Source organism: Castanea sativa, chromosome 11 (assembly GCF_040712315.1).
Source record: "Castanea sativa cultivar Marrone di Chiusa Pesio chromosome 11, ASM4071231v1".
NCBI lineage: Eukaryota > Viridiplantae > Streptophyta > Magnoliopsida > Fagales > Fagaceae > Castanea > Castanea sativa.
In genome coordinates, this window is record NC_134023.1 from 43,370,067 (window position 1) to 43,397,289 (window position 27,223).

A 27,223-nucleotide genomic window follows, 5' to 3' on the forward strand; every position below is an offset into this window, starting at 1 on the left:
AATATATCCCTAACACTCAATTTTGTGAAAATTATGATCCTCACGACTTTGTCCATTTAATACCTTGTTTTTTTTTTTTTTAATAATATATTTGTTAAATACGAAAAAAAAACCGGTGAAAGTTAACTTTAAAGAAAAAAAGATACTAATAATTTTGTTAATTGAAAAAAAAAATAAAGAGAAGGGAAGACAACAAAGAAATGATCCAATCCATCCCTTTATAAGGTATCATAAGTGTCCATTCCTTTATAAGTTACGTCCTGCAGTTTGTCAAAATCATAAGAATCAATATAGGCACTCGACAGCACAAATTTGTCTTATAATAACTACAAAAAGTTTAGCACCAAAAAAAAAAATGCACAACTCCTGCCAAAAAAAACTATTATTATGGCTAACTATGATTGATGGAGAAAAAATAGTAGTTCCTTGCAAAACTGACAAGCAGCCTGTCATAATCTGCCAAATAGAAGAAGTGAAAAAACTCAAAAAACTATCATCTTGTACAAGAATATGCAACAATTCTATAGTTGATTGCTTTCAAAAAAATGATCAAGAATACACAGAAGTAGGATCTTATGCAGCTTTTGGCGACCATGTTCAGATTTTGAAAGATAGTTTGATTTGGTTCTTATGGCATAGTTGCATTAATTGCTGCTTGTATTTTCTCCTACTACTAAATTACAGCGCATTCAAATTCTTTTTTGCCTATTATACGTTTGGAACTGTTAATATTCTTGTCAAAGTCAGATTTGAGAAAAGCATTATTATTGTCTCAATTCTTTTTTGCCTATTATACGTCTGGAATAGTTAATATTCTTGTCAAAGTTAGATTTGAGAATGGCATTATTAATGTCTCAACTTGATGAATAGAATCGGGAGAAATGACATTTTGGGCATAAGAGAATATACATTGCTTCATGATTATCCTCAAAGACCAAAACTTTGTGACATTATCCTTTGGTAATCAACAAAACCAAGGCTTTTCAATACACTGATAATTGAGATTTAAGAGATTGCTAATTTCATATACCATCTATCAAGACTCAAAATTGATCTCTGCCTTAGTTCAAAATCATATGAGAACATGACATTCTAATACTCTCATCAACTGCTGCAAAAGTAGTCAGGCAGACACTAAATGAACAAACAAAGAAATTTTATGCTTGTGGTAAAGATACCGCGGGACCTTGAAAGAATGACTCAGAGATAAAAGGACATCCAACTTTCATTGATGCCACATGGATGATGTAAGCTACAAGTATCTTAAAGCTTCAGGCACTGCCTGCCCACATTGCTCAAGGATTTCAATCAATGGTCCAGCAAGCGCAGAGTTTTCTCTAGTTACAAAGCTGTGCAACACGCCATTGACGGTGTGGCGGGCCATCTTCGTGAGAACATGCACATAACTGTCTATTGGTAGTTCAAAACTTGGTATTATTACAATCTCATACTCCTCCAAATTAGCAGTACTTATCTGATCAACAGTGATCATAGAGACTGGAGGTTTCTTTTTGCTGTCAAAATCAAGAGTACACAATTAAGACATTATTTATATGTACAGAATAGTTATAAGCATCAGATTTTGTGCTGCAGAGAACTGACAAGAAATTTGGCAATTCTTTATAAATAACAGTAATTGAACTTTTATTTGAAAGAATAGATAACTGTAATTGAACTTCTACAGCTGAAATGATTTGTTTGGAGTTTAGGTATAATTTGAATGTAACATGGAAAGCTCCATTCTCCAGTACAATTTAAGGTGAAGATCTGAAGAACCCTGGGCTGCAACCTACCGTAGAAGTGGTATGAGGCCTGAAGTTAAAACATCTTTCTCTAAATGACACATTCATCTTTTTAATTCTTACTAGTAGAATATTCCATTTGCTGAAAACCTTTCTTTAGTACACAAAACCCCACTTTCACACCCTTGTTCTCTCAACACCATTGACCCTTCAAGTCTACCACCCTAGAACCTTTTTGAAAAGAAGAAGATTATTTGTGGCACATTAAGTTCAAGACCCAAAACTTAGTTCTTTTTTTGCCTCAGAAAAATAAAAATCCAAACCCCGCAACTACTCACTTGCAGCCTTATAGCCAACCATTTTTTTTACAAGTCATGGTACATAGCAGTATTCCACTTATCAGTGTTGTCATAAATAAGATATTTGAATTTGGGGGGATATCACATAAAAATGGCTGAGATAATGCACATTCCCAAGTTTTTAATTTTGTCAATTAAAGTCCCAAACTTGTGAAATCACTTCAGTTTGAAGCTTCTATCCATCTCCATTATTTTGGGTAATAACAAACGAGAGAAAAGCAAGAAGCCATTGATAAAATTCTGTGTTTCACCCATGGTATGTTGTTCATAAATCAATTTGGCAGCCATTGAACACAGAGGGTTTAGAGAAAGATCCAATTAGAGAGAGAGAGTTTTGCTTAGAGTAAGAAAGTGAATGAATCTTCTATAACAAAAAAACAAAACTAGTTACCTAGATGAAGGTTTTCAGTATTTTTCTGCTCTGTTATTGCTCAGAATAAAATAGATGAATGGAGGCTTCAAATTGAATTGGTTTCAAAAGTTTGGGACTTTATATGAAAAAATTAACTACCTCAAACCTAAATCTGAAACAGTGCATAAATTCTAGGCCAGTTTATGTAATTTCCCTTTAAATTTTCCAATACATTCACTGTAAAAATTTCTACCTTTTATCTACAAGCCTCACAGTTAACAACATGCAACCAAAATAAGATGAAAAGATCAAAAAATTATTATGAAGATTGATAAGGCTTGACTTGAGAAAATTTCACCAACCAAACTAAGATGCATGAACAAATTGCAGGAGCATTTCAAAACAAGAACTTATATTTTCAACAGGCAAATATGAGCAGAGTTTACTTATCAAAAAAAATAATAAGAACAGGATTTTCTGTTCACCTGTTTTCAAAATTTGATATGGTACATGATGATGGACCAGTTGATATGGAATAATCCTTGGCTTTGAGAGCAGTGACTAAATCACGGAGCTTGCTATCTTTACCACATATATATAGCACCTTCAAAGGCTGAGAGTAGAGTTTATTGCAATAAGCTTCGTCCAGAATTCGGATGTACTGCAAAAATCAATGATTGTAAGAAGATGCCATTTCAAGGAACCATTGTCCCATTGCCCAACAGGATGTAAGATGGAATAAATGCTATTTCTTCATGAAACAAATTTAAAATGTTTATTTATTTTTGGCTAAAATACGCTTTACACCACACCAAGTTTGGGTCTACTTCTAAATTGGTTCCTCAACCTTCAAAACTTACAATCTCACCTATTACAATGATGTCAATTTTCTGACCAAACAATGTTTGATATTCGCTCATATTATAATGCATTAAGAGGTTCCTCTTAGGTCATTTTCCCTTGTAAAGGTATATGGGGGGTCATGGTATCCAGACAGGTTTCATTCTTTGTTTGAACTACAGCTTGGGGGAAGACACACTAGTGATAAGTTGAGGAGGAGAGTTTTCCCTATTGTAGATTGGTGTTGTACGTGTAGGTGAAGTAGAGAGACCATGGATCATTTAATGATCCACCGCGAGAAGGCATATTAGTTGTGGCATTTTGTCCTCAAATCTTTTAGTATTTCTTGGGTTTTACCAAGAAGGGTGATAGATCTTATTTTTGGATGGAAGAATTGGTTGGGGAACACTTGACATTTGGAATTTGACTCCGTTGTGTTTGATGTGGTTTATTTGGAAGGAGTACAATAATAATACTTTTGAGGATGTGGAGGGCTCTGAAAATCAGTTTTGCCCTCCTTTGTTAGCACCTTGTTTGATTGGCCTTGGGTTTGGGGACTCACAACCAGCGAATCTCTCCTGATGTTTGTAGATTTGCTTTTTCTTGTATATATTTTCGTTTTTTTTTTTTTTTTTTGGGTATTCTTTGACTGCTTTATGTTTTCTTGCATAAAGTAGTCCTTTAATAATACTTTTCTAACCTAAAGAAAAATGATGTTTTTGGGTGAGTTAATGAAAAGAGGTAATAGTTGATGGTGTAAATTGCAAGTTTTGAAAGTGAAGGGACCGATCAAGAAGTGACCCCAAACTTCAGGGTGTAAAGTGCATTTTAGACTTTGCTTAGCTCAACCACAACTAATCAAGACAACTTTTATTATATAGTATCTGATATGAAATAATAGAATATATATAAGTAAAACAAGCATTATGAGAATAAGGAGAAATGTCTCATTCTAATTCCATCTAGCAAAAGCAAACAATGACGTCCCCTGAAAAAGAGATTTTCTTTCAGGCACTTTCATCTGTGCAATATAAGAATTCTTGCATATTATACTGATGGAAACACATACATACCTTTGATAGTTTTTCTTCTTCTGAGGCACACACATTCACAGACTGGATAATGCATGAACTTAGACTGGTAATGGCATCATTAAGAGATAATCTGAAAGGTGATCCCAACAGAAGATTTTGAACCAATGGAACAGAGGTATGGCTAAAGCAATCATCAAAAACCACAGTAAGGGGATTTCCGAATATTGATTTCCTAATTGATTTTATCATATCAGAAAAACCTCCATTTGAAAGAGGTTTGAGTCCATCAACAACCTGTGCAATCATCACAACATTAAATTAGAAATTGAAGACCAAGCTTGAAGCAGCATTCCCATTACAATCAAGGGCTATCATGGTAACAGAAGACATAATTTTGCCAACTATTTAAGAACAATTCATAAATCATACAGCAATCATTCAAAGGCTCATCAACTAAAAAAAAAGCAGAAAAATGGATGGGGTATGTATAAAACATAAAACGAAAACAAAGATACAAAGAATCTTGAGAAGATCCTGGATAGTATGAGGATCATCAAAGCATACACACAGGAACACACAGTTATATTGGAAACCACATCACTGACTTAATCAACTTCAGTCACACGAGCACTAGAGAAGGAATCTTTCACTCTAAAAGAGTTGTATGTCCCAAAACCTTCACTTGTTTGTGTATAATCATATTCCTAATTCATCAAGACTAAACAAATTTCAATCCTGACATTTGAGGTGACTTTAGTTCATGGAGTTGTGGATACATTTATAGAATTAGAAAAACTGTGAATTTGGGACAAGTATCAATGAAGCATGGTAGACAGAACTGGAATAAATTACTGGATGAGGTGCTTGTCGAAGTATCTGTGCAGATGGTCACAAGCAAACATAGTTAACATTTGTATGTCACCCATCCAAAACATTAAATTCCACATAAGAAATGCCATAGACAAGCTTTTCAGATGAATCTGTAATAATAAAGATACTTCAATATAATAACTAAGACTAAATTACCATTTGGATTTATTATACAAGGGACAAGCTGGTAACTAAAAACAGTAAAACAATCATCACATGTGAAAACACACACAAGGGGAGTAAAAAAAGGAAACTTATTTTTCATATGTACTACATATTCAACACACAAAAAATTACCAACAAGGAGACACCAGATATATCAATGGCCTTAGATGTAACAAGCTCCAGTAGCCTCTCAGGTGAAGACACAAGGAACTCAGGCTCACAGCTCTTTAAACTGCCAAATACAAAATAAACTTTTAATGAATAGGAAGAGAAAAACTTACAGTTTTTAAACAAGACTGTTACAGCAGTGCACATTGGGTGTGTAACAGTGGCATAAAATTAAAAACTATGTACATACATACATACATAAATAAACAAGTACACCCATGCAGATAGGCACAAGTGCATGCCTAAATGGTGCACACATACAAACACAGCTTATGCTTGATTAAAAGAATGTCCACTTGCAATAGAAAGTGGGTTGTGATCATGCGAACAAGCAAAATATTACCAAATGCAAGCATAAGCTACCTTTTAATGATCTCATCAACACTTTACATTATAAAAACACAGATGCCAATTCCATACTTACCCTTGAATCTGGTGATCCAAGGATGCACCTGGATGTATACTCACAGTATGTATTCCAAGAGCCTTCAAAGGCTTGCAGATTGAGCGAACCTGCACATAATATTGGAGGATAAAGAATTTATCACCAAAAAACAAATAATGACTTCATACACTGCATACCCCACAGGCAAATGCAAATTAGTTTCCTTATTATTCCATGTAAATGAGATAAGATCATTTGTATTTTTTAGCTTTTAGAGCTTATCAAAATTTTTCTGCAGATGGAGAGTATTATTAAGGCAGAAAGACAAAAGGCCAAACACCCATTCATTTAAGCATTTACAATGTCTATAAGACCAACAAATGATAGAATTTCCAATCACCCCCAAATTAAGGTACTGACTAGATAGTTAAAGAAAACATTTACGACTCAAACCAAAAAAGTCCATTGGGCAGTAAGAGAAGAGGGTAACAGTTAAGGTTGAGAATAGTAAAGAATATATATATTCACAAACCTTAGCAGCTTTCTCCTGGGATGGTACAAGGAATAAGAGAAAGGGACTGGCAAACGATTGACCTTCTTTCTCCTTTCTTGCAATCGTGTCAGCAGCAACGGAAACAATCCAAGCAATTTGCTCTATGGAAGAACAAGCTCCACTTGTCTCCAAAATATCCTTCCCAGCTGAATAACATTTCCAGAACTCAACTCCCCAATCATTAACAAATAGAGGCTTGTCCTCTTCACTAATGTAGGTACCATCATGCCGCAATGCATTTTCTATTGAATTCAAGCACATAAAAAGAAACTTTGATGGAGTTGAGTTTTCAAAGGCCCACCTATCTTGACCATGGTTACCTTCCTTCTCAATCAGTAGAACCTTTTCTTCCGGGTCAACAAGACATTTCTGGCCCATATCATTAACAGCAATCACTAAACCTTCTTCATCATCCATGAAATCCACAACCTTCACAATATCATTTTCTAGATTGCTAGATTGCTTTTCGTTCCCCAGTGCAGCACCCTTCCCTTCAACAAAATCCTCCTCATCCTCTTTGGAAGGAATTTTGTTCTTGTGTCCCTTTCTTTTAAAATTCTTTTTATCATGCCTGTTGTTGAAAGGATCCTCAGGAGTAGGAAGGCTAAAGCACATCCCCTGTAATGTCAAGATAGTAATGTCAACATAGAGTCATCATATATGATAATTGACTTGGGAAAAGAACAAAAAAAAATCACAAAGACTTGCATAAATTAATATCAGCCATATCAGATCATAAGACAAAATAAAGAGCACATTTTCTTAATTTTCACAGCTTCAGTGAATCTAACGTGCGAAGATCTAAATCACATAATTGCAAGAATTTTACAGACAATATGAAATTGGAACTTTTCATAAAGACTTTGATGCCTGTGTAATCCAAAGCAATAAATTCCATTAGAGAACAAGTCAAAAATTTTATTTTCAGCTATCACTAGTACTTAATTCCAAATAAATATGTATTTTCAGGCAATTCCTTGATTCTTACATCATTCACCTTAATATAAAAAATATATATTTATTGGAAACCAGATAAACATAAAACGCAGCATCTCTTTAGTAAAAATTCTCATTTCACATAACTCAAAATCAGAGAAAAACTACCATCTTTTTGGTAGCTAGATAAACTAACTTGTTTTAGATGAAAAGCTCTGAAGAAGCCACAGCCAACTAGGCCATAAAGTTGTCTGTTTTGGGCCCCTAAATCAGTGTTGGTAAAAGCGAGGGGTGCACTTAAGCGCAAGCCTAATTGAAGTGAAGTGCACATTTTTAAAAATAATTAATTAATGAGAAATGCAACAATCAAATTATCATATAAATTGAAATAATTTTTTTTATATAATTCATATAACATTTAGATAAGCCCTACTTTTGCAATTTTAACACAAAAATTGCAAGTCAAGTTATTTTATTTTTTTGGATCAGCTAGATATGAGTATTTCCTTGTAATATCCTTTCTTAAATCTCCAATATCCATAATTCCCAGTGACTAATTAGTAGTATTAGTTAATAATTTAATCACTTAATGAATATGTCTATAAGAATTAGTTGTTATGTTCAACATCAACCACTAAAGTAACTAAAAAGTTACCACAATTATATTATATCACACTTTTTTTTTCATGAATGACCTAAGAATATGAGGACATAGCAATATGGTAATTGGTACCAAGCAGATATCCAAAAGGGTAAAAATTAGAATTTGAAGAAGAAGCTGGGTGGGTTACTGTTTCAAGGAGAAAAAATCAAGAAAAAATAGAAATAAAAATAGAGAAGAACTGGGAGGTTGTGGGTTCAGGACAAGTTACACTCAAAATAAATAAATAAATAGATAAAGACACACACACACACACCAATAGTTTTAATTTAGTTTTAGTTTTTTTTTTTAAATATAAAAAAGCGTCAAAAGGCGCACTTAGAGCTTTTTGAAAAAGCGCAAAAAATCGTGCCTAAAGCGCGCTTCTTTGAATGAGCCTAGATTAGTGCCTCATTGTTTGATATGGTGCATTTGGCATGATAAGAGTGCTAGAAGCTTTGAGGGTTGTGAACGTTCTTTGCTAGAGATTAAGTCTTTTTTCTTGCACACTCTCTTTGAGTGGAGTGTAGTCTTTCCTCATTTTTCTTGTTCTTCCCTTCCTGTTTTTCTTGATCGTTATAATTTTGGTTCCTGATTTGTGCCCCAGTACATCCCCAATGTACTTGGTTTGCCTCAAAAGAATGAGCCTAGCTTTTGAAGCAAATAGTGCTGGAGCCTTGGACCTTCGCACTTTGAGCTTAAGCGCTCTTTTACCAACACTGCCCAAAATTGAAGCCGTATAGTTCAAAATCTTAATTTACTTTCTATAATATTTTTTCCCTAAACCAATCAGAGCATATATGTGCTTACACATACAACCAAATTCTCGTGATAGACGCAGCCATATATCATGGAAACAAAGGAATTGTCCAAGTGCCATTAGCAAAGCCATAATGTAACTAAATTACATACATAAAAACCAACTAACAATCTTTAAAAGAACCCAAAAAAAAAAGTTCTCGAATTCCATTACTCATTAGTCTTCTATTTCCATTTAGAATATCTTATTAATGAAACATTGCTTCCTAACCCATTTGAATAAAATTTATTTAAAACAAAAAAACAAAAAAGACAAAACTTCAAATATCAAAGGCCAATTTCAATTATTTTTCTTTTCCAGGATCCCTCAGCTTCCAAACAGAGCACAATAATGCAAACATGCTGCAAAACCCAATGCCCATAATAGAAAATCATCTAAAAAAACCAAACTTCAAACAACAAGACCAAGTTCAATCAAGTTTCCATCTTTTTCCAACATATTTCTCAGCAACCAAACAGACCCACATAACCAAAATCCCCAAACTCCAAAACCCAGTTACCAAAAACGCAACAAGAAGCGAAAAAGAAGGTACCTCACACATGCGGCGTTTGCCTGCCTTGCGGCGCTTCTTGGAGGCGATGATGGCTGCGACCCGAGAAGAGACCTTAGCCGAAGAGTCCCTCTCCTTCTTCCTGTTGGCTTTGTTTCTCTTCCTCCTCAATGCATCGTCACCTTTCGCCATTGCAGAGAGAGAGAGAGAGAGTCACAGAGGTCGGCTAGAAGAGCTGGGATTTCGCGAACCTTTTTGTAGGTCAGTGGCATGATCGATATTTGCGGGACAAGTGTAAGGCTCAAAGAGTCATTTCGATAACCTTTGGAAGTCTTGGAATGAAACCTTGGGCCCTCTCAATTTATTTGAAATTTTTTCTTTAGGCCCAACATTTTTTGAACTGATTTTAAAGCTATTTGGGCTGGCAACATGAGTATAATGTTTTTTATTTATTTATTTATAGATATTATTGATTTTTTAGTAGGTAAAAATTGAATTTCAAATATCTTATCTGACGATAATTAATAATTTATTTTACCGGTTGAGTTAATTAAAGTCCTCAGAAGTATAAAAGTTAAGGATGAGGAACTAGCAAAGATCCGGTTAAATTAACCCACACACTTGATTGAAATAGAATTTAAGTCACATAAAGTGACCTTTTGATATAATGCCACAAATTTTTGAGATTTCATAATTTAACATGTCATTTGTTTAATATACATTTTTTTCTTATTGAATTTAAATTCTACTTTATATTTAATAATAAATTTGAATGTATGGTATTTTTAAGTTAATAAGAAATGATTTAATAAATTTAAATATATGGTATTTTGGGCTAATAAGAAATGATTATGTGGGGTCATAAATTATCAAAAATATTGTGAAAACCTTTGAGGGAAATTTCTAATTAAATGACCAATTAGCACAATTTATTTAACTAATGAACAAGGTGAAAACTCCACAATGGGAAACTCAAACAACTAATTTATGAAAGCAAGGTTATATTAATATTACTAGCAACAACTATTAAACTCATTTCTCGTGGGAATGGGACTCAAAGATAAAGGAATATCTGATCTCCATTTTTTTTTCTCTCTCTTACTTAGTCTTTTTTTTCTCATGGTCCCCCTTCTTTGTTGCCATTCCCTTCTTTTTAATAGTCCATCTCCTTTCCTTATCCCTCCAGCTAGCTTACCCTTAACCGGATCTTTTTAGGATATTTTCCCATCTTCTATTGGTTCCGCCTTGTACATAACACCACAAAAGCACATAAGAATGCATAAGTGGTTGGATCTGGACTCTACACGTTGAGCAGCTGTGAGAAAAGGGAGAGTAAGTGATGGCTAAGAGATTTTGCCTAAGTCAGTGCTAAAGGCGTGATTGCCTTGGAAAGAAAGTGAGATTTACACCTGACACAGTATTTAAGTATTACTAAAAAAGGATATAGTGACTTTTCAGAGTTGAAGGCTATGAGGACATCTCTTATTAGTTGAATGCATAATGAGTCACCTTAGACATCCCTCTTGATGACCAAGACTTGTCTCCAAAACAGTGACAAAGCTACCTACCTACGGGTCCTAATGCCACGACGCAATTCTTATCCCTTAGACAGCAAATAACATCACAGTTGTGAAAAGATCTCAAAAGAGAAAATGTGATGATTTGACACCTGTCCTTGTACTCAGCCATGTTCCTTAGAGTATAAAAGGAATATGTAGCTGAACTTCTAGTGCAAGAATCCAAATAGATATTTTGACATGAAAGTGGAGAGTTGGTAGGAAGGAAAAGTAACTTCATTGTAAACTAATCTCTTTTTGATACATAATACAAGCTGAGCCAAGCAAGAATGTTATGTTCTTGCTCAAATTGTGGTTTTTTATCCATCCTCTAGGGTTTTTCACATACATCCTGCGTTGTTTGGGTAGTCAGCTTCTTCTTCTTGTTTAAATGTGCGTCTTTTTCGTGTCCTACCATCACTTTCTTTATTTCTTGTTTGAGTGTCATGTCAAAACTTGCATCTTTTCAAGCTTTCCCATGTAAATGTACTATTAGATAGCTTACTTCACTTTCATAAATAAGCTCAAATCTAACTTGCACGTACATTTTTGGCAACTCCACTAGGGATCTCTAGTTATTTTCCCTTTTAAGGGTGTTTTTGTTGGCTTTTACATCTGTCTGTAGTCACTTTCTCTATGCCTCCAAGGAAGAAGGTGGTTACTGGGATACTGATTGGTGTGGGTGAGAACTATCGGTTAGAACCAAATACCAATCATATATCCATGCATTCTAAGGCATAGAATCTTCGGGTGGAATTACTCATTCGTGAGAGTAGGGAGATGATGGCTACCATTGAAGACCTTCAACGTTCTCAAGTTGCTATGTGGACAGAGTTTTAGTGCTTACATTAGGAGACAGCCGTACCTCAAGCTCTTCAAGGTCCTTAGGGGTCTCCTTATTTGACTAGGGAAGATATACATGCTATTTTTTTTGAAGCTAAAAAGATGGAAAGTGCTATTTATGTTGATACTAGGCCTCCTTATCCTAAAGAAATAGCTGGGAAACCTTACCCTGCTAACTACACACCTCTTATATTCCTTAAGTATGATGGCATAATAGGGAACGCTAGAGAGCATATCAGATGGTATGTAGATCTGCTGACAACTCACTCTTATGACCATGAGTTGAGGTTCAGAAAGTTCTCTAAGTCCTTAGAAGGTCGAGCTTTTACTTGGTATACTAGTCTTGCACTAGGGTCAGTTTTAAGTTGGAACAATTTGGCAATACAGTTTATAAAAAAGTTCTTTTCTTTGGAGGAAAAGCTCACATAGTCAGATCTACAACACAAGAAGCAAAGGGTGTTTGAGGTATTGCTGGAGTATATTCACAGGTTTAGAGACCTCTCTTTGTTGTGTTATGATCCTATAGAGGAAGAAAGGCTGGTGGATGTCTGTATCGTGGGTATATTGTATGGATATAGGCCTTACTTAGAGAATCTTCAGATTTCTAATTTTACGATACTTGTAGAAGCTGCAAGGAGAACAAGTATGTCCGTAAGAAAGCCTTCAAAAGGTTCAACTTCACAAACTGTGAATGCTCATAAACAACCATGGAGGAGAGAAAACAAGAAAGTGGAGGTAGCTGTGATAGAAGAATCTAAGAAGGTAGCCAAAGGAAAGAAGAGGGATAGAGGTGGCCTTCCCCCTTCTTTTACCATGTCCACTAAAGAGTTGTATAGAATCCTAGAAGTTTGGGTGAAAGATGGTGTAGTGACGTTGCCTGAATGTAAACATGAACCTACTGAAAAGGAAAAGCAAAATCCACTTTATTGTAGGTATCATAGGAGATGTGATCAGCATACTATGGATTGCTATGCTTTGAGAAATATCTTCCATGATAGGGTAGCCAAGGGAGATTTGGTTATCAAAGCTAGGAAGAAAGTTGACCTAAGAATGCGTAAACCAAAGTTAGTAATGACTTTTTGCATAGGTCGTGAGGATCCTATGGAAGAAGAAGCAGAGAATATGGCTAGCAGTAGCTCAACACCACCATCATTGGTAGACGAAGAGATGATAATGAGAATCCAGCAGGAGGATAAAATATAGTCCATTCTTGAAGGAATAGGTCTTAGACCAATGGCTAGAAAAGAAGCAGCCCAAGCCTTGACTAGGGTGATGGAAAGGAACCATGAAGTGGCCTTTGTTGAAGGGAGTTTGATGCAAGTGACATACCAAGAAGCAAAGGATTCAGTCACTTTTTCTAATAAAGATCTAGTCAACCAAGCTGTTGATGGCGATAGACCTTTGTATGTTACTGCCTTTGTGGGAGCATCTCGAATCAAAAGAGCCTTGGTAGACACTAGTGCATCCACTAATATTCTACCTTTCCCAACCTTTGATGCCTTGAGAATTCCGAGGGAAAGAATTATTCCAGCGCCAATGCAGGTAGCGAGAATAGGAGCCTTACAGCAAAGTACTCTTGGCCCTGCATACAATTGGGCCCAATACGATTATTTTTTTCCTCAAATCCGAGTCACGGAGTACGCTTACAATAGCATACAGTCCATCCATTAAGCCAAAACCACCATAGAAACAAATTTAGAGCTTATTGTTGCCAAGAAAAATAAAAAATTTCTTATGGCAAGCATGCCGTAACGCACTGCCAACGAAGGAAAACCTGGTGAGATGATGCATTATCAGTGCTATAACATGCTCTTTTTGCACTAATCAAGATGAAGATGTATTGCATGCTATATGGAGTTGATCAAGCCTATCACAGGTCTAGGATGCAGATTCTCAATGGTGGTTTAGACAAGTCTCAACACACTTAAACTTTGCTCAGTTGTTGTCCACGGTACTGGGGTCAGAATGTGATTCAAAACTGTTTGCAATGATATCGTGGACTTTATGGTTTAGGCACAACAAGACAAGCTTCTCACCACAAGGTCTCCCACTTGAACAGGTGCTTCAACGTGCCTGTGATGGCCTTCAGGAATTTCGGGCAGCCAATCAACCAGCCCAGCAACAACCAACAAGGGTGAGAGGAAGGTGGTCTGCTCCACACGCTAGTTTCTATAAAATTAACTTTGATGGGGGTGTTGTTTACCTCATTGGACAGAGTAGGCATAGGTGTCATCATTTGGGATTGTAATGGCTTGGTAATGACCTTTTTATCTCAAGCCATTCCTTTTCCTCTCACTTTGTTGGAGACAAAAACTATTATAGCAGCAAAAGCCTTGGAATTTGCATTAGAATTGGGGTTGGACTCGACCATTTTGGAAGGTGACTGTGAAATATTTATGAGCTCATTGATGGAGGATTCGCTATCCTTAGCTTCATCTGGTCTTTTGATTCAAGATGTAAAAGTTATTGCTGAATCTTTTCAATGTATTATTTTTTTCTCATATTCGTAAGGAAGGTAATAAAGTAGCTCACAACCTAGCTAGGCATGCATGTCATGTCACTAGTTTTTTTGTATAAATGGAAGATGTCCCATCACATACCTTAGTTGCTTATCAGGCAAATTTGCCTATTTTCTTAATACAAATTTTAAAGTCTTCTTTCTCAAAGATACAAAAGAAAAGAAATATAATAGATATTTTGTATTAGTACTTTCTTATACTTGTTTGAAAATAAAGAAGTGTTACCATATGTAATAAAAGTGGCTGAGTTTGACTCCAAATCTTTTGTCCTAACCTATATGCTCCACTCTATACTCCACCAAACATTTCAAGCCTTGTGAACATTGTTTATTAAACACAAACGGAAGACTTCAACAGAGTCTACTTCCTCAGGCTCCCAAATCATGTTCCAAACCCAAAAAAAAAAAAAAATCAAAGGGCCACAATCAAAATACTCAGCCACAACCAAATTCTACCACCACCTAGAGAAGATGATGACAGTGAATCTCATCAGCCACCAAATCCTATTTCGGTACACCCAACAACAAGAAATCACAGGACAACCACCCACAGTAGTGCATAAAAGATTTCACAACCCCTATATTGTTTCAACACCAATGCTAGTATTGGAGAAGATGATAACACAATCCATTCATTGAGACAACCCTTCTACCCATGGTTGTTTTCTCAACCAAACACCCATCAACACAAAAGAAAGAAAAAAAAAAACCAAACTCACCAAATCCTAGCCCTCATCGTTAATTTTTCTCTTTTATATATCAAAATAATGGAGAGAAAGCAAAAGAGCCCACAAACCCTCACTTCTAAATCTGTATAAATGGATTTGGGAACACTCTAATTTGGGTTTGTGAGAAAGAAAAAAAGAAAAAAGAAGAAGTATTGGCTTGATCATGAAGGATTGCAAGCTCTATTGTTGAGATTCACCATTGTCATCTTCTCTAGGTAGCCATGGTGGTGGAATCTGATTGTCAGCCTTTGGGCTCAGTATTTTGATGATGTGGGTATTAGAAAATGCTAGATTTAATGATGTGGTTATTAATGTGGCTGGGTATTAGACAATAGCTAATTCTAATGATGTGGCTATTGATTATGTGAAGAAGAAAACAAAAGAAAGAGATAGTAGCATATTAGGTGGTGAGTTCATGCAAATGTGTTGTTGTGCACATATCTTGAATTTGATAGTGCAAAGTGGGTTGAAGTCCATTCAGGAATCAATTGCCAAAGTTCATAATGCGGTGCGATATGTGAGAGCCTCTCTTGCAAGGTTTGAGAAGTTTCAAGAATGTGTTGATAATGAGAAAATCAAAGCAAAATGTTTGTTGTCCCTAGATGTGCCAACAAGGTGGAATTCGACTTATCTCATGCTAGACTGTGCTTTGAAATTTGTGAAAGTATTTGATAGATTGGAAGAGAATGATAGACATTACAAACTTTATTTTTGTGAAGCAAATGGAAATGGTAAAAAACCCATTGGTCCTATGGTTCTGTAATGCTTTATTAAGTGGATACATTAACATTTATTATTATTGACACTAACACACACAGTGACACTAATGATATTATATGCTACATGATAGTGTTTTGGGAATTGAACTCTTATTGAGGCAATTTCAAAACTTTTTTGCATGGTGAATGAAATGATGAAATTTGGACAATTTTTTTATGAAGTTTATGTGTGAACATTTTGCTTGAAATTTCAATTTTTTTTTTTTTTTAATACCAGGTCAGGGGGTTCATTTGAAGCCCTTAGGCTGAATGTAGAGATGCCCTTAACAACTTGTCATCTAGAATTTATTGTAAAATTATTGTGAAAATGTTGTGAACATATCACTTATCTTAATTTAAGCCGAATCATTACTAACTAAAGCAATCACTTGACCTTTTGATGGATGGAGATGTGTTAGGTCATTGTGGATACAACGAGGAGTCGCCACCTAGTTTTTGCAATGGTCTAAAAATCATATATATAACATCCTTTCTAGGAATGACCTTTTGATCTTATTACCAAAGATATGGGTTTGGAGTTAAGGTACGGTCTTAGAAAGGTGTTAGGCACCCAAAACCGTCCAACCCTAAGGTTGGCTTCCCTTTATGTATTAACCTTATCAAAGGCACACTCAATATTGTTATCTAACTCTCACACACACACTAACATACATCTAACAATCAACATAACATCAATCATCCCTAACCATACATTTATCATGGCAATCAAACAAGGCCTATTATACATCTAATCATGGCATAGCCTATTATACATCTAGCAAACAACCTAAAATTCATCTAATCATGGCATATCATCATAAACCCTAGCATACATGCTAAACAACCTAGCATTCATCTTGCATGGTATAACATCATCTTGGCATGTTACTATCATCATATCTCATCCAAAGCAAAAGCATATGAACATTAAATCAAGGTAGAAACAAGACCAGCAAACCATGTCATTATCCAAGACATTAAGAATACAATAATATCATTAAACCTAAACAAGATCATGTGATGTGCATTAATAATAACTTAATTTTGCATATTTATATCATTGTTAGAAAGCATTATCATACTTATTTTGAGGTAATTCATGCATTTTATATTTGGTTTTGGAATAATGGTGAATAATCAATTTTGTGCTTAATTGAATCTTATTGTGTGAATTTATCTTTTGTAGGAAAATGGAATTAAATAAGTGGATTTGTGCAAAGAAGAAAGCTAATGGACTTTAATTTTACAAGGGCCATGATGAAGTTAAAGAAGACCAACCCAATTAAATTTAAGTCCAATTGGAGCAGGGAATCAAAGGAAATTTGCATCAAATCCAAGTTCAATTCGGATTAGGATTCCAGCCTGCACATCAGTTAGTATTTTTGGCATAACTTTCGGCTCAGATGTCCAATCAAGATGATTCAAGTTGGGCTAGAAATTTAACTTAAAGAGCTACAACTTTGTAGTTTACCAAAAGTCAGAACTCTGACATTAAATGGGCCAAAATTGTCGGTTAAGTGAAACCTAAAAATCTGAAATTTTCCCCAAACGGGAATTCAACTTGTAATAGGATTCTTTGACCTATTTAAAGGCTCTTTAGGGCAAAATTCAGGGGGGCTAGTGCTAGGGCTGGGGGCTGAACATAGAGAGTGTGGCTACTTCTTTGGTTTTCTTCCATGACAGTTAGTTTTATTTTATTTGTCTAGTTTAATGTTTAGTATTTTATTCTTGTGTTTTATTTTAATTACTATGAGTAGCTAAATTTATAATTAGGGTTGAGGATGAAATCTTGTTAAAGATTATTAGTAATATTTATGTGATTTTATTTTTCCCACAATAGTTTTTCTTTAATGATTTAAATTTTTCTTGCTTCATATCAATTGACTAAGATGAGATTCTAGATATGAGTTCAATCATGTTTTTCTCATGATTTAGGATTTGTCTTAATTAATTGAATGCTTGGTTTATTAATTATTGATTATAAAATTGGATATCGCTTGTGATTTATCTGTCAATGGATACAATTTATGATTTGATTTTTAGAATTGGATATATCTTGTGATTTGTTTGGCTATAGATACAATTGATGATTTGATTTTATACTTAAGAAGTGAAGAAGAACATGCTTTTGATTTTTAAAATAAAGATTTTAATGAGAATATTTTCCATGATAGCAAGATTAATTTTTAGATTATCATGTAGTAGTTGGGAAAAATTAATGATCATAAATATACGTTGATATGATTTACAAGACGGATTCCAAAACCTTAATTCATTTCCCTTGATTGTTTACATCTTTTTATTGCTTTATATATTTGCTTAGTTTAACTATTTGCTTAATTTGATTATTTGCTTAGTTTATTTAATTTTAAAACAACAAATTTTTATTAAACTAGATTAGGATTAATTTGGTTAAGATTTAATTAATTTTCCTACGTTCATTTAAGTCTCTGTGGGTTCAACCTCGTTCTTGTCAAACTATACTTCGGTACGGTTCGTACACTTGCGAGTATTTTAAAATTTCACAACATCATGCATGTATATTCTGAATGCATGACTTACCTTTACTTACTTTGTAGCAACTCATCACCTATGACATTATGCATGAACATGTGAATGAATGACATGGTATTTAACAAAGAAATAAGGACAAACCCTAATCTAAGCATGTGAAGGCAAACACACGAACAACATGTGAAACATAGACTTAAAACCATGAAAACATGAAAAAGGATCTAAAAACAGAAGTATACATGTGAAAGCAAAAGTGAAAACATCCCTATTTGATTCACTATTTCTAGAGAATCTTAGAATTTTCCCGTGTGATTTTTGTGTGTTTTTGGAAGGTATCATGTATGGCTATTTATATTGTGAAAATGAGGGTTTAGAGCGGCTCCTAGACAATGTGGGATTCATTCCAAACCTCAGCCTTTAATGCAGAAAATTTGCCTTTCTGGTGCTCCTTAATCCCTACTTGCGTGCACTGAATCGTGCCTACGTACGCAAGTTCATGTCTACGTACACAGGTTTAGGGTTTCTTCTGGCCTTTACTTTCCAAAAACAGATTTTTAGGTCATTAAAAATTTATATTTTCCATTTTAACATCTCTCAAGTCAATTTATAATCTGACTGGAACCTAAACCAACTTTGGGTCTTAGAATTTCAGCATCATTGGAGAACGGGAGCTCGAGTCGTAAGGGGTACAAAATGTAGTGTCTACAGTCATAATTTTATGTAATTGGCTAATCCTTTGACAAAATGTACTTTACTTGTAATTGAGTAGATCTAAATTAGGTTTAATATGTCAAAAAATATGTTGTTCAAGTATATCAAGTGTTCATAGTAAAGACGTGAAGATTGATCCAAGAAACAAGTGAAGGAAATCTATTTTACTTAGTCTCAATAGATAGCTCGATAGATACTACTATCGAGACTAAATGAGAAGTTCAACAGATGACTCGATAGAAGCTCGATCTATCAAGAATTACGATTTTTAGTTTTCCAGATCTGAAATTCAGCCCAACCTTAGACATATATAAATCTTATTTTAAGGGCTGTCACACATGGATACAGAGATCAAGAGTTTATTTTTCTCTATGAGAAGCTACTGCGTTTGTCCGTCATAGGGTTTTATAGCCAAGTACTTCTTGAACTTTATTGTTGATGAAGTGAAAAACTTTACAACTAACAACATCCATTCAAGTTGCTGGAGTTAGTCACGTATTGAGATTTGTGCAAAATAGTTAGTCACATATTGAAGATTTATGCATCAAAGAAAAGAAAGCTGCTACAAGATCAAGTTCAATTGGGTATTGGAGTGAAGGTTCAATTGTAGGTTAGTATTTTGGGATAGGCCAGGGTAGTGGTAAGATTCCTCATACTTGTAACCGCTTAATTGTTGATTAGTGAATTTTTGGGAGTAGTGACCTTAAAATCAACCGGTAGGGTTTTTGCCTTGCGAGAGGTTTTTCCCATTTGTCAACAAATCAATATGTCAATTTATTTTCCGCTGCATTTAGTTTAATTGGTGATTTGTTGGTGCTTTCGCGATTTGCATATAATTTAACCTAATTAATTAATTTGGGTAATTAAATTAATTAACCGGGGCCAAGCTATCTTAACCCAACATAATGTTTAAAAATAAAGTAAAATTATTCACCAAAAAACAAAGTAAAATTATACACATATATCACACACAACCATAATTAATTTGTAAGTATAAGCCAATCGATCATTACTATGTATATTTTATTTTTATTTTTTGAAAAGTGCAATTTATAGCTATTTTTATTCTACATTCAGCTTATAGCTATTTACCCTAATTTGTTTTGTGTTATTTTTCTATTCCTACTTGACTACTAAGACGAATGATTGTCCACCTTTGAACAGGTCTTGAGGAGAGACAAACACGAATTTCCAAGTTCCATCTACGGACAAAAGTTGCTTTCTTGTTCTTGTTTTCTCCGAGTCATCTCAATAATTGAGAATAGGACTGAGTTATTCTATTACTACAAGTGAATTTTCAACTTTTGCTACAATTCCTGCATAATAAGCCATGATTGGTTGCCTTTTACTTTTATTTATACCCATAACTTTTTGTTGTATTAGATAATCCTTTTTTTGTTAATCTATGTAGGATTTTGGACTCAGATGCTTTGGGTCTGTACTCTGTAAGGCTCACAGCCAGCGACTTGCCTGTTTTGGGCTTTTAGTTTCAATGAATTCTCCATTTTAACCCCAAAAAAAAAAGAAAAAAAAAAAGAGTAATATTAGAATCACAAATTTTATCATATACATTTTTACAACGGTCTTATGTGATAAATTATGATTTATTGTCTACTATTTTTATATAAATTCACCATTTTTTCTATATTACTCACAGTATGTCACATTAATGTTGTGGCACAAAAGGGTGTGGTCATAAATTTTTTCGTTAAACATTAAAAAAATCTGCAAGTGATATCCATGGATTTAGAATCTCCAATTACATAGGTTTTAAAGCTTCGAACACGCATAGGTTAGCTCACAAATATTCACTGAAAGAGATGGGATCCATCCCTCCAGATAATGTAAATGCAGCTGCAAGACAAATGGAAGATGGAAGCACCCCTAAGGAGCTTGATGCTGGAGCTTTATTTGTGCTCAAGTCTAGAGGTAAGGCTAGAAAGGGTTTCCTATACGTATGGAGATGCATCTCTGTTCCTTAATTTGTGTGAAGTACCTAATTTATTAATTGTGATAGGTTCATGGTTGCACTGTGGATATCACTTGACAACTTCAATTGTAGCACCAGCACTTCTAAGTCTTCCCTTTGCACTATCATTGATGGGCTGGTCTGCTGGTGTTTTGTGCCTAATTGTGGCTGCAGGGGTTACCTTCTATTCCTATAACCTTCTCTCACTGGTTTTAGAGCACCATGCACAGCTTGGTCAGCGCCAACTTAGGTTCAGAGACATGGCTAGAGATATATTAGGTAGGTAGCATACTACATGTACTGTGTCTTCAGACACTTCAAATGTTTGTATAGCTAATAAGCTCATTCTCTTTAATGGCTTGAGTTGCCCTTGCAAGGTTGAATTTACTTCATAATGCTTAGAAATCAAAATGTGCCAAACTATATGTATAACTGATGGGTTTAGTGAGTGGACTAATTTGACAGGACAAGGATGGGGCAGATTTTTTGTTGGTCCTATTCAGTTTGGTCTATGCTATGGTGCAGTCATTGCATGTATTCTTCTTGGAGGGCAGAGCCTCAAGGTTGGTCTGTCATTTTTGCCAATAGGCCTACTGATAAATTGCCATTTTAATCTGATTATCATGTACTAGAGATTTATAGAATGGTATGCCAGACCAATTGCCATTTGATCAACTCTTCAATGTTGAATTTTTGTGAGTTGCACCCCATGGAATTAGCCTATTTACTAGTTCCTGCCTTCTTTTTCTTTCAGGCTATTTATCTACTCTCTAGTCCAAAGGGAACCATGCAGCTCTATCAATTTGTTAGCATATTTGGTGTGTTAATGCTAGTCTTGGCACAAATTCCATCCTTCCACTCCCTAAGGCATATCAACCTTGTTTCTCTAGTCCTTTGTCTTGCTTATAGCGCTTGTGCCACATCTGGTTCCATATACATTGGTAAGAAATCACATGACAATCATTTTTATGGAGTTTGTGTCTTTAGTCTAGTCTCTGTACTTTGATGGATTGTCTAGCAGGTTATTCCAAGAATGCACCTACTAAGGACTACTCCATCAATGGAAGTGCACAAAATCGCGTCTTCGGATCCTTTAATGCTATTTCAATTATTGCCACCACATTTGGGAATGGTATTGTTCCTGAAATACAGGTATTCCAATTTTTTCTTCTGTTTAGTTTTGTAAAAAAAGTAAGAACCAGAAGAAAGTAACAAAATCTATTGTTTTCAAACAATACTTAATAAAGTAAATATTACATCATAAGTTTTGTTTAATCTAAATGGCTATTTACTACTCAAAATGTAACATTTTATATATGTTGGCATTTTACGTAAAACCTTGGTATCCGAACTATCATGTTGTTCAATACAAAGGAGTTTGGAAGAGAATTAAATTTCCCAAACCAATTTTGGTTGCAGGCAACTATTGCACCTCCAGTCAAGGGGAAAATGTTCAAAGGACTATGTGTGTGTTATGCTGTTGTAGTATCTACATTTTTCAGTGTGGCGATTTCTGGGTATTGGGCATTTGGCAATCAGGCCAGGGGAACAGTTCTAGCCAATTTTATGGTCGATGAGAAGTCTCTTTTGCCTACTTGGGTTCTCTTAATGACCAATGTTTTCACCCTCTCGCAAGTAGTAGCTGTTACTCTGGTAAGAATGTCATACTCTCTCATAACTAGGTACAACTGGTAAACAGTGAAGAGAATTAGACATCTATTTGGAGCCTAGGTTGCTACATGTATCTTCCTACCTTGAAATAGAATGATGTTTTGGCACCCACCACCAAGATGTGGGCTTGTTAATGAAGGCCTAAAGGAGTAGCCTAAGTCCTAAGCCTAGTTAAAATGAGTACTCTTAGCTCTTGGGATAGCCTGAACACTTATATAGTCATGATCTAACTCTATCCATAATGAGTTGAACAATAGTTAGGGGGAATTTACAAATTTACATTTCAGTTGGTCAAGATAATTTTACAGGGCAAGATTTTGGAATATATATGGGTTAGTACATAGCAACTGTCCCTTAAGATAATGATTCTGCCTTCATTTCACTACCATAAGTGTCCATAACACAAATGAAAAGCACAAATAAATTGTTTGCTAGCAAAATGAGATTACAAATTTCACCAAAGTTGATCAAAACCAATTAAAGTTTACTAACTCCTTTAATTTAGTTATGAAATCAATAAACTGAACTGATAAGCACAACTCAATTGATGAATGGTCATGGTTTATATTTCGTGTGTCAAATTTAAGGTCAACCGCTAAGAACATACAAATATTTTTACATTACCCGTGTCTTGTGTCACATTTTATAGCTTGATTTGATTAAACTTCCTAGCCTATTGCAGGCTTACTTGCAACCAACAAATGAAGTGCTTGAGCGGAAGTTTGCAGATGCAAAGATTGATCAGTTTGCAATTCGTAATGTTGTACCAAGGTTGATTTTTCGGTCACTATCAGTTGTTATAGCCACAACTATAGCTGCCATGTTTCCCTTCTTTGGAGATATTAATGCAGTGATTGGAGCATTTGGATGCATACCTCTTGACTTTGTTTTGCCCATGGTCTTCTACAATGTGACTTTCAAGCCCTCCAAGCATGGCCTATTGTTTTGGGCTAACACACTGATTGCCACAATCTTTTCAGCATTGGGTGTGTTGGGAGCAATATCCTCAATTCGTCAGATAGGTCTTGATGCCAAAACGTACCACTTGTTTGCAAATTTGTAGTTAGAACAACTGCTCTGGTAATTAGACAATGACTCCTTTCACTGTTACTTTTGTCAAGGAATTCAAAAGTGAGGCAAATGTGTATAAACAGCAGTCTCAAAAGCAAAACACAAGGGGGGAAATTGGATGCAAATTTCAAAACAATGTAGCAAAAGCGTTACTTGGTGCTTACTTCACAAGAATGGACTATATAAAGTCGCTGCTAGTGTTAATGTATAATCCCCCCACACTATCTATCAGAAGGATCAGATCAAAGGTGAGCCAAGGACTTGAATTAAAACTAGCCAAAGGAACTGAGCAGGAGCTGTCAATGAACAGAGCACTGGAACAATTGTAATTGTTCCTGCATCTGCATAAACGGCAGTAGCTTTATCCTCTAGTTTGCAATACTACTTGTAGCTTAGGCTTAGCTTTAGTTGTGCTGGAGCATTTTAATATTATTGAATTAAAATGGATAATTATGACAATACAAGTGTAAAGACGGGGGAGTTAATATAGAAAATAAGGAATTAGTGAAATGTTTAATCCCACATTTAAAATAAGAGAGACTCTTTTATTCTTTTTAATTGTGGTGATTAATAGACTAAAATGTATTGGAGCAATTAGTGGGCTAGATACATTCAGAATATTTTCCATATTCATTAGTGAGTAAATGACCTTTTTATTATAGAAAAATGAAGAGCCATTCACCCACTTAATGGATTAATTATTGGGCATTTTCATTCTTCATAAACTCCTTATCTCATCCATTAATTGTGTAAGTCTAGCTCATCAGATTAATATCCAGCAATTAATCTTGTAACACCTATTATATCAGAATAATGGACCTAATTAATCATATTAATTTGAGTAATAATTTTGTAAGGCCCATTGAGTCTAGAAATAAACTCATTCAGACCCAACACCACACACAAGATTAGTACGTACACCAAAAAATTCAGCAAATTGCAACCATTCTTATACACTAAAAAAGAATGGCGTTCTTTCTGGTGGAGCTTTGGACTTGAACACTTTGTGTAGAGATTGTTCTAGCCATCCAACATTTGTTGGGCTGTTGTATCCTGGGGGAGATAAGTCAGAGAAGGTCTACACTAAAAGCTTGAATATACTTAAAGAGAGCAAGTGCTACGCCTCAGTCCAAATAGTGTTGTGTAATTTTTCTAATCTCAAATTAATAATATTTAGAAGTATTATTCAGTTTCTCTTTGTGTTATTTCCATTATTATTGTGATTGTGATGTGCATTGATAATAGCTTAATTTTGCATATTTATATCATTGTTAGAAAGCATTATCATACTTATTTTGAGGTAATTCATGCATTTTATATTTGGTTTTGGAATAATGGTGAATAATCAATTTTGTGCTTAATTGAATCTTATTGCGTGAATTTATCTTTTGTAGGAGAATGAAATTAAATAAGTGGATTTGTGCAAAGAAGAAAACTAATGGACTTTACTTTTACAAGGGCCATGATGAAGTTAAAGAAGACCAACCCAATTAAATTTAAGTCCAATTGGAGTAGGGAATCAAATGAAATTTGCATCGAATCCAAGTTCAATTTGGATTAGGATTCCAGCTTGCACATCAGTTAGTATTTTTGGCATAACTTTCGGCTCAGATGTCCAATTGAGATGATTCAAGTTGGGCTGGAAAGTTAACTTAAAGGGCTACAACTTTGTAGTTTACCAAAAGTCCGAATTCTGACATTAAATGGGCCAAAATTGTCAGTTAAGTGAAACTTAAAAATCTGGAATTTTTCCCAAACGGGAATTCAACTTGTAATAGGATTCTTTGACCTATTTAAAGGCTCTTTAGGGCATAATTCAAAGGGGGCTAGTGCTAGGGCTGGGGGTTGAACATAGAGAGTGCGGCTACTTTGGTTTTCTTCCATGGCAGTTAGTTTTATTTTATTTGCCTAGTTTTATGTTTAGTATTTTATTCTTGTGTTTTATTTTAATTACTATGAGTAGCTAAATTTATAATTAGGGTTGAGGATGAAACCTTGTTAAGGATTATTAGTAATATTTATGTGATTTGATTTTTCCCACAATAGTTGTTCTTTAATGATTTAAATTGTTCTTGCTTCATATCAATTGACTAAGATGAGATTCTAGATATGAGTTCAATCATGTTTTTCTCATGATTTAGGATTTGTCTTAATTAATTGAATGCTTGGTTTATTAATTCTTGATTATAAAATTGGATATCGCTTGTGATTTATCTGTCAATGGATACAATTTATGATTTGATATTTAGAATTGGATATATCTTGTGATTTGTTTGGCTATAGATACAATTGATGATTTGATTTTATACTTAAGAAGCGAAGAAGAACATGCTTTTGATTTTTAAAATAAGGATTTTAATGAGAATATTTTCCATGATAGCAAGATTGATTTCTAGATTATCATGTAGTAGTTGGAAAAAATTAATGATCATAAATATATGCTGATATGACTTATAAGGTGGATTCCAAAACCTTAATTCCTTTCCCTTGATTGTTTACATCTTTTTATTGCTTTATATATTTTGCTTAGTTTAACTATTTGCTTAGTTTATTTAATTTCAAAACAACCAATTTTTATTAAACTAGATTAGGATTAATTTGGTTGAGATTTGATTAATTTTCCTACGTTCATTCAAGTCCCTGTGGGTTCTACCTTGTTCTTGTCAAACTATACTTCGGTACGGTTCGTACACTTGCGAGTATTTTAAAATTTCACAACAGATTGCACCAACAAGTTGGTTAGTTATAATTATTAACACGTGTAAGTAGCCGATTGGTGTATTTCATAACAAAGTTTTTGTAGGGAAGATTTGTATAGTTTGGAAGTAAGTTTAGAGAGTTAGTTTCTCTTCCGTGTATAAATATCTTCTTCCACATTCAGGTTTTTAATTAATACAAAATATTCATTCATCCAATCTTCATTTGGTATTAGAGTGCTCTGAGTTTTTCTAGATATTTTCTTTTCACCTTAGATATTTTTTCCTCTCTAAGTTTGAAGGTCCTTCAATGGCGACCACTTTTAATCCAATCATCACCATTGATCACATCCTTTCTTTCTACACTATGGAGAAAATCCAAGCGCAATTTTAGTTGCTCAGCCTCTAGTCAATGATAATTACCCTACATGGGCTAAATCAATGCAAAGAGCTTTAGGCGTGAAGAGCAAGTTAGGGTTTATTGAAGGAAGTCTTTCATTGACTCTTGCCAAGCTGCCATGGCGAAAATCCATTACTTGTTCAAGCTTGGACGAAGTGCAATAATATGGTTGTATCTTGGATACTCAATTGTGTTTCTCCAAAGATTCTTACAAGTGTTGTCTACAAGAACACAGCTTTGGAGGTCTTGAATGATCTCAAAAATTGATTTTCTCAGAAGAATGGACCAAGACTTTTTCAACTCCAAAAGGATCTTGCGACAATTTCTCAGGGAGATCTTTCTATCACATATTATTTCACTCAATTGAATATTATGTGAGATGAGATAAAAAATTACAGAGCTCTTCCATGTTGCACTTGTGGTTCTTGCACTTG

The 27,223-nt window shown here is 34.6% G+C and overlaps 2 protein-coding genes across 4 annotated transcripts; one reads left to right on the forward strand and one right to left on the reverse strand.

Moving 5' to 3' along the window:
* Nucleotides 1–887: 887 nt before the first annotated feature.
* LOC142617580 (DEAD-box ATP-dependent RNA helicase 5) lies at nt 888–9,602 on the reverse strand. The gene is made up of 7 exons (XM_075790480.1): nt 9,397–9,602; nt 6,448–7,086; nt 5,955–6,043; nt 5,495–5,594; nt 4,367–4,621; nt 2,939–3,114; nt 888–1,514 (listed from the first exon to the last, which is right to left on the reverse strand). Exons 1-7 carry the CDS (start codon nt 9,544–9,546, stop codon nt 1,253–1,255), a joined length of 1,671 nt encoding a protein of 556 aa, XP_075646595.1. The 5' UTR covers nt 9,547–9,602; the 3' UTR covers nt 888–1,252.
* An 11,038-nt stretch (nt 9,603–20,640) lies between these two features.
* On the forward strand, nt 20,641–24,224 carry LOC142614837 (GABA transporter 1-like). 3 transcript variants are annotated; one of them, XM_075787477.1, is made up of 7 exons: nt 20,641–20,911; nt 21,000–21,230; nt 21,417–21,514; nt 21,706–21,892; nt 21,973–22,103; nt 22,371–22,604; nt 23,305–24,224. In XM_075787477.1, exons 1-7 carry the CDS (start codon nt 20,803–20,805, stop codon nt 23,683–23,685), a joined length of 1,371 nt encoding a protein of 456 aa, XP_075643592.1. In that variant the 5' UTR covers nt 20,641–20,802; the 3' UTR covers nt 23,686–24,224. The 3 variants fall into 3 exon arrangements, with proteins under 3 accessions (XP_075643592.1, XP_075643594.1, XP_075643593.1); XM_075787478.1 differs by having other exon boundaries at nt 20,667–20,911; nt 21,126–21,230; XM_075787479.1 differs by lacking the exon at nt 22,371–22,604 and having other exon boundaries at nt 20,649–20,911.
* The last annotated feature ends 2,999 nt before the right edge of the window (nt 24,225–27,223 follow it).

Excerpts from the sequence above, each read along its gene's own strand:
- LOC142614837 (XM_075787477.1), top strand. The coding sequence starts at position 20,803 with ATGGGATCCATCCCTCCAGATAATGTAAATGCAGCTGCAAGACAAATG. Across the intron at positions 20,912-20,999 it reads ATTTGTGCTCAAGTCTAGAG|GTTCATGGTTGCACTGTGGA; the intron begins GTAAGGCTAGAA and ends TAATTGTGATAG. Across the intron at positions 22,605-23,304 it reads AAGTAGTAGCTGTTACTCTG|GCTTACTTGCAACCAACAAA; the intron begins GTAAGAATGTCA and ends AGCCTATTGCAG.
- LOC142617580 (XM_075790480.1), bottom strand. The coding sequence starts at position 9,546 with ATGGCGAAAGGTGACGATGCATTGAGGAGGAAGAGAAACAAAGCCAAC. Across the intron at positions 5,595-5,954 it reads TTGGATCACCAGATTCAAGG|TTTAAAGAGCTGTGAGCCTG; the intron begins GTAAGTATGGAA and ends TGTATTTGGCAG. Across the intron at positions 4,622-5,494 it reads TATCTGGTGTCTCCTTGTTG|GTTGTTGATGGACTCAAACC; the intron begins GTAATTTTTTGT and ends ATGATTGCACAG.